The 15,714-nt window shown below is 31.8% G+C and overlaps 1 protein-coding gene across 1 annotated transcript; it reads right to left on the bottom strand.

Moving 5' to 3' along the window:
• Window positions 1-2,627: 2,627 nt before the first annotated feature.
• LOC132727299 (iron-sulfur clusters transporter ABCB7, mitochondrial-like) lies at window positions 2,628-15,121 on the bottom strand. Its single transcript, XM_060712731.1, has 15 exons — window positions 15,071-15,121; window positions 14,466-14,531; window positions 13,928-14,128; window positions 13,286-13,415; window positions 12,888-13,074; window positions 10,554-10,635; window positions 10,188-10,276; window positions 7,952-8,039; window positions 7,349-7,523; window positions 6,177-6,334; window positions 5,451-5,614; window positions 4,589-4,718; window positions 3,840-4,014; window positions 3,268-3,371; window positions 2,628-2,871 (listed from the first exon to the last, which is right to left on the bottom strand). The coding sequence occupies exons 1-15, from the start codon at window positions 15,119-15,121 to the stop codon at window positions 2,629-2,631; spliced, it is 2,043 nt and encodes a 680-aa protein (XP_060568714.1). The 3' UTR covers window position 2,628.
• Window positions 15,122-15,714: the final 593 nt, after the last annotated feature.

Here is a 15,714-nt window from a genome sequence, read left to right as displayed (position 1 = left end):
GGCAATATTTTATTTTCTTGTTAGCATTAAAACTAAAATATTTATAAAAACAACATATCACTAACGCACAATTTAGAAATACAACTTTTAACAACTACACTTAAATATAAGCCTATTTTCCTTGAATGTTTCTAAATCAAGAGGTTTTCTTTAAATCAGTTACTGTCTTAATTCATAGAATTTTATTTTGATTTTAACAATACTTAGGCTTCTTCTTTCCAATAGTTTTTCAATATGATTGATTAAAGTGACCAAATGAAACTAACAATCATCCATACTCAAAATGGTTTGCTAGGTTCACAACTTTTTTTTCTAAAAAATATCATCGAAAACTTTTAATCTGAATCATATTACATACGTACATATTGATACAAAGTACATTCCTTTTAAACATGATTTTAGGGTTAATTAAAGTTATTGTTTTCATACACTAAATTCTATTTTATGTAAATTAATCTAAGTACTTCAAACTGTTAGAATCAATCTATGAATGTATGCATTATTAAAGTGAATTGGTCAATAATGGAATGTCCTATATACTATAAACAATAATGTTGAAAATGTTAAGCGTCATACATGACAACAAACAATGTAAGAAATATATAGAGGATATTTGTTTGTTTTGCATGTAAGATTGAAATATAATTTCACTGAGTGAACACCAGATGCAATATTTTCACGAGTGGCGTAGCCACGAGTGAAAATATAATAGCTGGTGTTCACGAATGAAATATATTTCAATCTTATATGAAAAACAAATAAATTTTCTTTTTATTTCATGCTTTTTAGGTGATTTTAAGTATTTTTTACTGATTTTGCCGCGGAACGTCACGCATTCTCCTGCGTGACGTCATCACATCACGACGTCACATCATCAATTTTGAAATATAGTTCTGTTAAATTTCTCTAATTTTGCTTCATTTCTAACATAATGTATGGTGACATCGACTTTCTTTTCCTAAAGAAGCAAAATTTACGTATGACGGCACTTATTTCAGTCTGTTATTCCATTTAGTTTAATTTTCTTTTCATCCACATTCAGATATAGTCCGGCTACAGTGAAAATTATATTTTATAAATTTCACTAGTGGTTTATCAGAATATAATCATCTGATATATTACAATAAAACACTGGAAAGCATGAAATAAATGTGTCTTGTTGGCAATTGTGAGATACATGATATCCAATATTACAAATCTATAAATTGTTGTAGAACAAAATATTATTATTCATCATGAGAACACTGGACTTTTTACTTTCTCTAAAAGCAAACAAAGAAATGTTTGAACAAAATCTTAACGTTTCCTTTTTAATCAGTCTGTCTTGTCACATTAGTTTTGTCTGTATATTTTAAATAGAAACACGCAAATTCTATAAATAGAAAATTCTATAAATAGAAACACGCAATTCTATCAATAGAAAATTCTATAAATAGATACACGTGGTGGAGTCACGTGTGTGACACATGGTGGTGTCGTGAAGGTCAAGGTCTGTCTGGTTATTTTTAAGGGATATCCTTGAAGATTATTATGTTCAAGTTTGAAGACAATCTATTCAAAAATAGCAAAGTTACAGCCAATAACAGCATGAACAAGCAAAATTTTGACTTTCAACCTTGAAGGTCAAGGTCATTTATGGATGGAGGTCAAGGTTAGTGTGGTCTACTGAAAGGTCTTGTCCCACGGGTTGTTGTGGCCAAGTATGAAGACAATACAACAAGAAATAAAAAAATTATGATCCAGGTACAAGTTTGCGAACGGCGTTGACTATAGCAATACCTCTACTTTTTTTTTCAAAAAAAAAAAAGTCGAGCTAAAAATCTTAAGAATATATTAGGTCTAGTCAGCCCAAATCAGAACTTGAAGCTTGGACTGTAACCTACAATGGTGACTCAGGAGACACAAAGTTTCAAGTAAAAAAACACCTATGGCATTTGTTGAGATAAATCTTATAAAACTTTGACAAGAAATCTAAAAGTTCAAAAACCATTATAATTCTGTCATAATCCTAGGCATAGTTTTGGATCTGGGAAATGACCTAAAAATTTTATCCTCAAGTCTTTTGGAAATACCTGGAATTACTTTCAGTGATTGTGAAGAGAAGTCAGGTATGCAAAACATAAACCAGGAATTTTCTAAGTAAACAGTGTTCTTAATTCTAATGCAATCCATGCTAGAGTAATGGGTCTTGTACAGTGCATTTCTTCAACAGCTGTAGACACTGATCTGGCATACACAATCTTTAAGTTATTCAGTGAAATATAATGCTACAGAGATACACCTTGGACATTGAATGGCAATTATGATCCCTAAGACATGTGTGAGGTTTCAAATAATAACTTACAGTTTTAATAATGTGTAAAGTAGCACACAAAACTGAAACTAAACTTTTAGCTGACTCCAATTCACAGGTGAGCACTTATTTCTACTATTGAGTAGTTGAGATAAAAATATTTAAAAAATACTTTCTTTCCTCTATCAAAACAACATCAACAATAAATGAATATTCCTGAATTTTTAATGTATCATGTCTAGCAATAATTTAGAATATTTGAGAAATAGAAAAAATCATTCACTGATTATAAAATCAATTCATAACAATATATCACATTCTAAACTATCTCCTCACTATGATTTAATCTCTTCAGCAAGGTCAAGCTCTGCTTGCAAGTGGGCTGAACTTTGTTTCTCCCATAACTCTTTGTACAAACTGTTTGATTTATTCATAAGTTCAAAATGGTTGCCACGTTCAGCGACATGGCCCTGTTCCAGCACTAGTATCTCATCAGCATCTACCACTGTCGACAGTCTATGTGCAATTACTATTGTAGTTCTACCTTTAGTTACACTGCGTAATGCACGTAAAATGTTCTGGAAGGAAAACAATGTAATGAATCAATTATCTGACATAACATTTGTTCCACTTAATTTGATACATGTTTAAAATGTGTATTAATATTCAAGCCTCTACCCTATTATTTTAGCAATAAGAAAAGAAAACTGATAAAATTGAGAGAAGTTGTATGGAATTCCAGATATCAATAAAATTCTTATTGTTTTGAAATGTTTAATTTTCAAAATGCTACAATTATATTTCAGTGAGGAATCTTAAGGAAAATTGCAATGTGTGATTGCCATGATATAGCTACAAAATGATAAAGCACTTTATTTTTTCATCTCATAGTGAACAAATTGGTCCAAATTAAATACAACTTGCAAGTGAAATGAGAAGTGTCTACTGATAAATAGTATTATAGATGGTATTACCTGTTCAGTAATGGTATCTAGAGATGATGTTGCCTCGTCATACACAAATATAGGTGGATCCTTCATTATAGCTCGTGCTATAGCCACCCTCTGTTTCTCACCACCTAAAGGTCAAACATCATATAAATGCTATTAAATTCATAAATAAAACATTAGAATTATTTTGATAGAAAAATTCAAATTCATGGCAGATAAGTCAAAAATGAGCTCTGTAGACAACCATCTTTTTAAAATGTTTCTGTAATCATATTCTAAAATCATGCAAAGTTTAAATAAATTTTATTTTACAGTTTTCATTCTGTTTCAGTAGCATACATCTTAAGTAAATTCATCAAAGAACCAAATGGCCATGAAAATGAAAGCATGTGAAAATAATAGACAGTTTTCTGTATATGATTAACTGCTAGAAAGATAAATTCCTATCACTTATAAAATGAGTCATTTGCATGCATAATTCTAAACAGAGACTTGCACCCCCCCCCCCCCCCCAAAATATATTGAGATTGTGTCAGTCTTTCTTTCTGGTTTATTTTTCACAATGATTAGTTAGTTATTTAAATCATTGACTATACCTGAGAGTTTCAATCCTCTTTCTCCAACTTCTGTTTCATATTTTTTGGGGAATCTATTCATGATAGTATGATGGATTTCAGCCATTCTGGCAGCATTATAAACATCTTCTTCTGATTTACTACGATCTCCATACAGAATATTGTTAAACACTGTATCATGGAATAATACACAGTCCTGAAAAAAATTCAATACCGCAAAATATCATAAATTTTGATAACTGTGCATCTTTGTAACAATTTTCAATCAAACACAAAATAATTGATATAATGTTCAGTGTTTCTGGATTCTGTACATAAGCACTAAACAGTTTTCCTAAAAGCAACTGTCTGCATATCAAAGGAGTTATGTCTAAAATCATACACTTATTGGACAACATTCAAAAGATATGGTTTGTCAAAGTTTTGAATTACAGACCAATGAAATAGATAAATAAAGCTCTTACAATTTAGCTATTTCAAGAGCTAGCTTTTTCATGTCACCAGTGTAAAGACAGGCCAGCCTGCACACCTTTCCAGTCTGACCAGGCTCTACACTCTTGGCTCATTAACTTTTAATTTTCATCTTGATATCCCCAAAAACTGATAATGGACAGTTCCAAAAAATTGAAGCAGGAAAACTAATTTAAGAAATTCAGCATGTTAGAGGTTACAAACTATGGGAACTAGTGCCATCATTTATAGTGTTATGTTTAAAGTCATGATCATATGGAATCTTGCTAGGTTCACTAGTATAAAGAAGTATTGTTTACCTGTGGCACAACTCCTATAGAACGCCTCATACTGTCCAGATTAACAAGTTTTGTATCCTGGTCATTTATTGTGATGTTTCCAGAATCAGGGTCAAAGAAACGAAATAACAACCTAACAATTGTAGACTTCCTGTAAATATATCATTTACATAACAAAGAGAGTAATAACAAAGTTCAAAAGTAGAAAGAAAAGGTCTAAAAATAATCTCACCTTTCAAAGAATTTCTTGGTATATTAGATAATAACATCACAACAAGAGAGGTGTATCAATTACATGTATATGTCTAAGGTATGTTGTGTTATTTTTAACAAATGTAAAATAGTTTGATCTATCTATCCATTTTTCTAGATTAACTAGTTAAACAAATATTACTTTAGCTTCTTGTTATAAATGCAGAAAACAAATTTAAAGAGAACATTAATTTATATATCCATTGATAAAAGGCTTCAAAGTCTTTACCATCTTTCCTTTCAAAGTTAGGTTACCTCAGTGCAATTTAGAAAACAGCAGACTGCAAGTTCTTTATAAATAATTTCAATTTCATGTGAGAAATAATCATGGTCAAGCTTGAAGAATAAACTCATTTGGGATTTGGACAAACATTATAAAACACAGAATATTGCTCTAAACCATATACATGTAACCACAGAACAATTTGAAGCTCTAAACTACAATACATGTATATCCTTTTCCATATATACTGCTATGGATTTATTTTTACAGCTTTTTAAACTGTTTATGGAAGAATTTAGCAAGCAAGCATTGTTTCCTTAACAGAAAAAGTCAAGGGGACATACTAGTATATTAAGGGATTATACGTGATTTAAATGGTGGTTTACAGTATTTTAACTTAACACTGACCCTGAACCACTACCTCCAACGATGGCAACTTTTTTCCCAGCTGGTACAGAGAAAGATAGCCCATTGAGTATTTTCTGTTCAGGTAAATAACCAAATGTAACATTATCAAAAGTAACTGCTGCCTCGTGCCCAACTATATTCAACTCTGGTGCTTTTGGGTCTGCCTGAAATAACATGTACATGTTTAGTTGACCAAGTTTATTCATTTGTTTGAATGTTTGGTTAGGCTTATGAATAGTGATAAAAGATTTTTCGTTAGAATATATATATTGTGAAAAAATTCACTGACACTTATTATTAATTTAATGAAATAAATACTTAAAGGCGCTTCACATAATTATGTCATAATTATGAAATTACATGTATATCTGACCTATAAACATTCAATATCAATGCAATGATTAACATTACAATATACTATACTTATAATTTAACCATTAAAGGCATTTTATAACCAACATTGAATATTAAACAAGGTGCTGTACTGGAAGCATGTATGTATACACATATATCAAATATGACATCAATTAACAACTATGAATAAGATAAGCTATTTCTCCGCTTATGTAAGTTTAACCTTCTTTCATTCATAAATTTTTCTTTTGCATTTAAATATAGAAGCAAAACAAAAACCATTCATTCATTCAATTTCATTAAGTAATATTTCTTCACATGTTTGTTTAAATACTTTCACAAGCTACTATTAAACTAAGTATAAATGCTCACCATGACTTTAGGTGTAATGCTGAGAAGGTTAAACATTGCGTTCATATCAATGAGAGACTGGCGAACTTCCCTATATACAGAACCAAGAAAGTTGAGGGGTAATGATAGTTGAAACAGAAGACCGTTCACCATGACCAGGTCTCCAATACTCATTGTACCTGTAATATAATAGTGAAATTGTAAAATTGCAAAATTATATCCATAGTTATGTTCTTTAGGTCGGGTTAACCTGGCATTCACATTGTTATTTGGAGTATATATTTCCCCCTCATTCTTTTTGTTTTCCCTCCTTCATGGTAACATTAATTTTTAACCTTACTATTATTAAACTGTTGATAAAACTGCTCAAACAGGTTATATTTTAATATTTAAGTACTTTTATATGTAATTAAATATTCCCTTTTAGCTAGCCTGCAACTCCCCTCCCGTCCCCCCTCCTCCATATGGAACCCTTTACATGAAAACAAATTGAAAACACTAGTTAAGGTCAAAGTTTATTCACTGCTGGAGGAAAATACTTGATATTATTTCATGCTTTCCAGTGTTTTACTGTAATATAACAGATGATTAAAATTTGATAAACCACTACTGAAATTTATTTAATATAATTTTCACTGAAGCCGGACTATTATTATCTGAATGCGGATGAAAGGAATATCATAACTAAAAGGAATAATAAGCAGAAATAAATGCTGTCATATGAAAATTTTGCTTCTTTAGGAAAAGAAAGTCAATGTCATCATACATCATGTTAAAAATGTAACAAAATTAGAAAAATTTAACAGAACTATATTTCAAAATTGATAATATGACATCATGATGTGATGACGTCATAAGGAGAATGCTCGACATTATGCAGAAAAATCAGTAAAAAATACTTAAAATTCCTGAAAAAGCATTAAATAAAAAGAAAATTTATTTATTTAACATATAAAGATTGAAATATATTTCATTCGTTAACCAGCTATTCTATTTTCACTTGTGGCTATGCGAACTTGTGGTTCACTCAGTGAAATATATTTCAATCTTACATGCAAAACAAACAAATATCCTCTATGTAAGTAATGTCACCTAATCTCTTATAACTGATTAGCTTCCTTACAAAGTATTACTAAATAGACTGCAACATTTGTCTTGAATATTTAATCCAAATGAAATAGACAAATGCTAACCTGCCATGATATGTTGACCAGCTAACACCATGATTGCTGTGAGACCTACACTAAATATAGCATTCTGACCCCAGTTCAATAATGCCAGACTAGTTGTTGTCTTCAATGAGGCACTTTCATAGGTGGCTAAATATTTATCATATCTCTCTGCTTCAAATTGTTCGTTGTTGAAATACTAAAATTGCGAATATATCTATAATAACACAAAACATGCAAAATGACATAAACATTTTTGTCACACTGAAAGAATATATACAGGTATATTAAATGACAAATAATGGAAATGCATTAGTTTGTAAAAAAAAACTTTCAATGTAGCAAATTGTACCAACAGGTAAGGTAGTTATATTATATCAAGGTTGGATTGAGCTTTTAGCATACAAATAAGTTGGAAAAAATAGTTTTTTAGCAGAGAAAATATTTGGCAATATTATATTGCACAAACTTAAGAAAACATTTCATGTGACTCAAATCACAAAATTGATACCTATAGCTCTTTAAAGACAAAGGGTGGAAGATTGAAAAAGATTTTTATCTAAAAAATTATAATTGTACTCTTTGAAGTTGTATGCTATGGGAAGTTATTAGTTTAAAGGTTCATACCTTGACAGTTTCATAATTAATGAGGGAATCTATAGCTTTGTTTCCTGCCTCATTATCAGCTTTATTCATTTGTACACGAAACTTTGTCCTGAAAAATAACATAATGCAGAAAAATTTGTCCTGTATAATATCATATGTGAAACTTTGACTTTAAATATAGCACAGGACAGGAAACTTGGTATATATTATATTAAATAACAATATGCAGTTTACTTCCAAAATAACAATATGCAGTTTACTTCCAAAATAACAATATGCAGTTTACTTCCAAAATAACAATATGCAGTTTACTGTAACCCAACGAATATTTGCGACCAATTAATATTCGCTTTATTCGCGGATGGCCACGAAGCGCGAATATTTGTTTGCGCGGATAAGTCCGCACAATTTCGCAATAAATTGGAGAGAAATTTTTATTTTAGACGTTGTTCATGCAAAACTACTTGACCGGATATATTCGAATTTTAAAACGATGCCGAAACATCCCTGCATTCTGAGGGTTTATTTTTTATCAACCGCCCTTTTAACGACATGTTAAGAAATGGAGATGAACGATGCGTACATGTACATATATAGGGAAAATGTTTTGCTGAATTGTGATCACAATTCACTTACCAAAACAATATAAGGCTAGCGTATTGTTAATCCCATTTAAGACACCAATAATGACTTCAATTATTGAAGATTAATAGTCGGCTAATGGATTTAACGGCCCCATCAGACTTTCCAATCCGCGAATATTTTTTTTCGGAAATCAAGAAAACGCGGAAATTAATATTCACGAATATGTCCGACCTCGGCAAAACGCGAAAATTTGTATTCGCAAATATAAATTGGGTTACAGTACTTCCAAATTAACAATATGCAGTTTATATCTTAACAAGAGCTGTCTGTGAGACAGGACACTAAGACTTTTCTCATTGCTTGCAGGGCTCACACTGGCTCAAATAAAATAATAGCCAATATTTTTTACTTAAAAAAAATAATAGCCAAAAGTTCAGCAGACTACGCACGATTTAGCGATCAACAACATAAGCAGTTGATTAAATAATCATTACATATAAAACTTTTTCAGTTTTATAAAGATTCTCAAATAAACTGATACATTTGTGTATATTGATAACTACATTTTTTACATAGAACCACAACTTTAATTGTGATTATAGAACAAAATAAAAATGTTATATAGTATAATAACTGTATTATAACTGTATAAGAATAAAATTAAAGATTCATTATAACTTTACATAATGTTGTTATCAGACAATTTATTTTGTTTGTTCTATTCAAATTGTGTTAGCTGTAACCACAGTCAATTTCTACATTTCACACAGAACTAGAGTAGGTCATATTAGGCTATATAAATTACACTCGCAAACTCATTCACAGAATGCAGCCTTTAAACTTAGTAACTAACTGAAAAATGTCATTATTACTAATGCAATATAAGCTGTCATAACAGTAAAGATTTTCAAACAGAACATAGCTTATTTTCACCTTTAAATAAATATCAAAATTATCAGTGTCGCGAAAATATGTGACAATAGGATTTTTTGTTTTCTGAAGAAATATTCACCATTTTGGTTGTTGTGCAAAAAGTTGGTTGGAAGTAAATACTTTTTAAATATTTTATCATTTTTGTTTTCCACTGGCGATTTAGTCAAGCAGCTTTAAACAAAAAAAAATAAAAATTTGCCATTACTGCAATTTACGGTAAATTTTGGGTTGGTTAATATCCAGTTTATCAACTTTAAGAAGATTATTTTGTGGCTGATTGACAGATATTTGATGGCTATTATAATGCTCTCATGTAACCGATGCGTGACCGATAAAAAGTTGACACTCAATTAAATCTACCCCGCTTGTGTTAATTGGGTCTACTGCATTCATTATCTATTTTTACACCTTATGTAAACACTGTTGGAAGTAAAAAATAATCGCCAGATTTTGTAGCCAAAATGCAAAAATAATCGCCAATCTTATAAAATAATCGCAAATGGCGACTATGGCGACTGACAGCGTGAGCCCTGGCTTGACTGTAAGGAAAGGGGTTACATGCACAACCCATTATCTTCAGTAATTTTGGAGATATCAACTTGAATGCAAAAACTTGTGTCAAAAAAGTGTCACAGTGGTGCTTACACTAGGGTGCATAATACAGTTCACTTACTTTTCTTGGAAGAGTCTATGGAAACTAAAAATAACAACAAACTTTGAATGTGTCAAACAAACATACCTCCACTGTGTTATAGCCAGAGTGAATGTGGAATATGAGGCAATACAAAGCAAGGTAACCAGCGCAAATTCTGGTCCACACTTATACCACTGAAATATAACCTCTTATGTTATATTTTGCACATTCTACATGATTTGGTGAGAGGTTAAAATAAAATATCATGAAGTAAAACCATACCATGATAATTAAACTGCATTGCTTCATTATACCAACAGTCATAAAAACTTGCTGGTTATTAAATTCTAAATGGTCTTTCAAAATATAGGTTTGTTAAATAAACATCAACAAATATCTGTGTCATTAAAATACAATACAGACTTATTTAATGATGTCATATGAACAAGTGATGTTGTCTATGATACATACCAGAATACCAGTTACAAGTGACACTTCTAATATTGTTGGAACCACATTAAACACAAGTGCTGTCAATACAAAATTTATTCCTCTGAAATATAATGTACATCAAAATATATAGCTACTTGATATTATGATAAAAAGTTAGGAAAGAGTGTATCATTCATAACTTCATATACAGGAGAAGTCCTATTGTACAATACCTACCTGGCAGGTACATGGTCACATGACTTGTTAGAAACAACTTTCTAAAATCATTGAAAAAATTGGTATTTACTTGAAAATTCCTCAAAACTGTTGTTCTTATGAATTTCAGAGCAAAAATTATGCACAAATACATCCCAATTTGAGATGACAGTGTTAAAAACTTTTATACATTGCCTAAATCAAAGCATCAGGCTTATTTTCATGACAAAAAAATTATGTGTAAATCTTAATTATCATAACAATCTCAGATACAGCATTCAAAGTGTATTATACACACTATCTTTGTAAAATTCTGTTAAAAAATATAATATATAATATTGTAAATTTGTTTAAACAAGAGGGCCATGATGGCCCTGAAATCGCTCACCTGTATAAAGGCCCCAGGGGTTGGGCCAATTTAACCCAGGGGCTTTTATTTGAACAAACTTGGTAGACACCCATTTGAAGATGTTTCATGATAAATATCTAAGCTCTAGCTACAAGAAGATTTTTTTAAAGTTTTTACAATACACATATAGGGAAAAACAATGACCCCCCCACCTCTGGGCAGGCCCAATTTTGTCCCCATGGCTTTTATTTGAATAAACTTGGTAGTCACTCACTAGAAGATAGTTCATGCTTAATATCTAAACTCTAGCTCTTTTGGTTTTTTAAAAGAAGAAAAATATGGTAGACACCCATTAGAAGATATGTCAAGCTAAATACATGTATCTTAGCTCTAGCTGTTAGGGTTTTTTAAAAGAAGATTTTTTAAGTTTTTACTATATACCTCCACCCCCCTTTCCTCCCTCCCCTCTTTGGTTTTTTCTTTCAGTTGCCATGGCAACAAGAGTACTGCTTAGAATTAAATTCTTTGAACAATTTTTAAATTTGACTACCAAAGGAACATTTCTGTGAAGTTTGGATGAAATTGGCTTAGTGGTTTATGAGGAAATGTCGTTTAAAGAAAAGGTTTACAGACGGACGGACGAAAAGCGATCACAAAAGCTCACCCTGTCACTTTGTGACAGGTGAGCTAAACAAGAAGGCCATGATGGCCCTGAGGTCGCTCACCTGTATATAGGCCCCCGGAGCGGGGCCAGTTTAAACCCCAGGGCTTTTATTTGAACAAACTTAGAAGACACCCATTAGAAGATGTTTCATGATGTTTAGTTTTTACTACACACATATAACCCAAGGGCTTTTATTTGAACAAACTTGGTAGACAACCATAAGAAGGTGTTTCATGCTAAATATCTAAGCTCTAGCTCACTGGGTTTTTTAAATATAGTTAAAAACATTGACACCCCAGGGGCGGGGCCAGTTTTGACCCCAAGGCTTTTATTTGAACAAACTTTGTAGACACTTACTAGAAGATGCTTCATGCTTAATATCTAAACTCTAGCTATTTGGATTTTTTCAAAGAAGATTTTTAAGTTTTTGCTATACATATAAGGAAAATCAATGACCCCCGGGACGGGGCCAATTTTGACCCCAGGGAGTTTATTTGAACAAACTTGGTAGACACCCATTAGAACATGTTTCATGCTAAATATCTTAGCTCTAGCTCTTTGAGTTCTTTAAAAGAAGATTTTTTAAGTTTTTACTATATGCATATAGGGAAAATCAATAACCCCCTGGGGCGGGGCCAATTTTGACCCCAGGGCTTTTATTTGAACAAACTTGGTAGACACTCATTAGAAGATGTTTCATGCTAAATATCTTAGCTCTAGCTCTTTGGGTTCTTTAAAAGAAGATTTTTTAAGTTTTTACTATATGTATATAGGGAAAATCAATGACCCCCTGGGGCGTGGCCAATTTTGACCCCAGGGCTTTTATTTGAACAAACTTGGTAGACACTCACTAGAAGATGCTTCATGCCAAATATCTAAGCTCTAGCTCTCATGGTTTTTTAAAAGAAGATATTTAAAGTTTTTTCTTTCGGTTGCCATGGCAACCAGAGTTCTGCATGGAATTAAATTCTTTGAACAATTTTTAAAGGTGACCACCAATGGAACATTCCTGTGAAGTTTGGATGAAATTGGCTTAGTGGTTTATGAGGAGATGTCATTTAAAGTAAAAGTTTACGGACGGACGGACAGACGACGGACGAAAAGCGATCACAAAAGCTAAAAAACAACAACCCAGATGAAATACCTTGTTCCACGGTCAATGGCTTTGGAAAGAGCACCAGTCTGCCTGGAGAGATGGAAACTGAGATCAAGGTTATGGAGATGTAAGAATACGTTTCTAGCCACCCTTCGTATAGAGTTCTGGGCTACTTTCGCAAACACAGCATTCCGTAACTCATGGAAACCTGAGGCTGAAGCTCTTCCAACGCCATCTTGTTATAAAGATAAATAAACAATGTATTCATTTCACAATTGTAATGTTATGTATGAATCCATTAATTACGATGCAGTTGCTCCACACAATATACATGTACATGTACTATTAAATTGGTTCAGCTGAAAGTTCCTCATTATATTTCATAGGAAAAATATGCTAGAAAAATTCTTTTACAATCAAATTTTTCAAAATGCATTGTCACTTACAACCAATCAGAATTGCTGTAGCTGTGGTCATTATTGTATTAGCAGGATTGTCCAGATTTAACCAGTTTTCCGGATGATTGAGGTAATCTACGGCATATTTGAATATAAATGGGACTTGAACATTAATAACCTGAAAGAAACAAAAAATAACATTTAAAAGGCCACTTAAAAAAAAATCTTCAAAAAGAAGCAGTGGCCTAGGGATTAAGGTGTTTGCCTCTCAACCAAGGGATCATGGGTTCAATCCATTCTCAGGTCATGACCAGGTTTCCTCATAGGTCACCAGTATTGGTTAATTTCACGAAGCAGACTTGAATGTGGCAAGAGTTACAAGATCTTTTTTCGCAATAGGACTAATAAATATGTTTAAACATAATATATCTTACAACATTTACATTCAAATATATAATGTTTTAGTAAATTTATGATATTGAATATTAATTTCAACATTTACTGTCAATAACAATGCACAGATTTTCTCCATAAAACAGTTACAAAGTTTCAATAAGAATACAAAAATTTCATCAGGTGAAGAACCTTATAACATTAACAAATATGTGCTTCATTACATTATAATACAAATGAAAAACAACATAACTTGAGATTTCACTTTATGTACTTTAAGTTTCACATCAAACTTACCTTTGATCCAACAAGAAGACCAAGTGCTAACATCACTCTTGCTTTAATTTCAGGTTTATCTTTTGGCCACAGGTATGAAAACATGGACTTAATTATATCTTTCGCATGTGGTTCATCTTTCACTCCTTTCAACTCATTTGGAGCAAAGGTTGAGGCCCCAGGATGAAAACATGATCGTGAATTTATTCGCCATGGGAATTTCTACAATGATATTCTTGATCTATGACAAAGCAAACTTTAATTGCCTATGTGCAAGTGTCAAAAAATCTCAAACTAATATCCCAAAGAATAACTATTTGTTAATTAAATAACAAAGTTTATCGAATAACTAAGAGAATCCATATTAAACAAAGTCAGTTTAATACAGCCCCAATATTAGAACATGTATTTCTGACATGACAAAAACATTCAAAAAGAATTCTACATAAATTTTTTTTTTTTTATTCAATTCAAAAGAGATAAATTATACTTAAGAGTGCACAGAGTAACACAATAACTTCCTACTGAAACAAGAAGCAGAAAAATAGCAGAGTCTTACCACATCTGTAAAAGTCCATGCTGGTGAAGGCAAACCATTTCTATTCAGGACTGGGCTGTGTTTTCTCTAAAATAAAATTATACATGTATAATGCAAAGAATGACTGACAAGAATGATTTGTAAACACAATACAATCCAGTCTGACACATAAGTTTTAATTGTTGAAAACTTGATAAAAAATCTTTTTTTTCTTATTATTTCTTTGTTTAATAATTTCTATATCTTAGCAACAGAAGGGTGTGAATAATAAGCAATAAGAAGAAGTAGTGAAAGATTGTCAAAAGAAGAGGGGCTTAAAAAGGGCTTGGCCCTTCCATCAGAGCCAAGAGTCATCCTACAGGTATCCTAGGTATTGCTCCATGAAATTGCAGTGTTCAATCTAGAGGGTGCCATTGCGCCAGTGACCCCCTGAAAAGACCGCCGGCGCAAAACAAATTCAGCCGTGGGCCCGACGGGCGCACTCGTAGAAAATGCCCTACATGACATTAGAATGCTTTCTTAAACCTGATTAAGTACATAAAAAAATTCTTGTGAATAATATTAATAAATAATGAATTCTAAACTGAAGTTTGTATAGAAAAACAAAAGTATAACAAGATAGTTACCGCACTCAGTAACCCTTTTAAAATACTATGCAGACCTGTTCTTTGTACCATAACTATAACTTACTTTTGAGTCACAGTTTTTATAAACAAAACAAATTGTCACAGATAAACCAATACATGCGTGTAGTTATAGTTTTTTCACGGTAAAAACAAATAAATATGTCATAACTTTCCGGAGGAAAAAAAACTATATTTGTGAAAAGGTGCGAGCTAATTATAGAGAAGTGTGCATAAATTATTACGAACATGCCTTCATCCAATTAAAAAAGTGACATTAGTCTTAAAGATGGAGCTAATCAAACATGATTGGCTAGGGAGTGTCTGACAATTGATTAGATTAACTTTGATTGGTCTTTGGCTGGTCGGCGCTAAAACATTGTGCATATCATTAATCAATACAGACATCTTAAGCGCGACGTAAGAACTGCTGCCCTGACAAAAGATCAAAGGTACCGGTATGTCAATATACATTCTCTTAGCACCTGTTGACACTTTGTTTTTCGCTTGGATATATTGAGAAGGGTAAATGTTTTTAGCGACTATTGTAAGATTATATTCTTCATCAACAAAGCTAATTGCAAAATATAATTTTCCTTTATATATTGGGCGCTGATTAAAAAACTGAACATTATTATCAAATATCC

This window comes from Ruditapes philippinarum, unplaced genomic scaffold (assembly GCF_026571515.1).
Source record: "Ruditapes philippinarum isolate M1 unplaced genomic scaffold, ASM2657151v2 ctg862_1_1_1_1, whole genome shotgun sequence".
NCBI lineage: Eukaryota > Metazoa > Mollusca > Bivalvia > Venerida > Veneridae > Ruditapes > Ruditapes philippinarum.
This window is presented reverse-complemented; position numbering and strand designations above follow the sequence as displayed.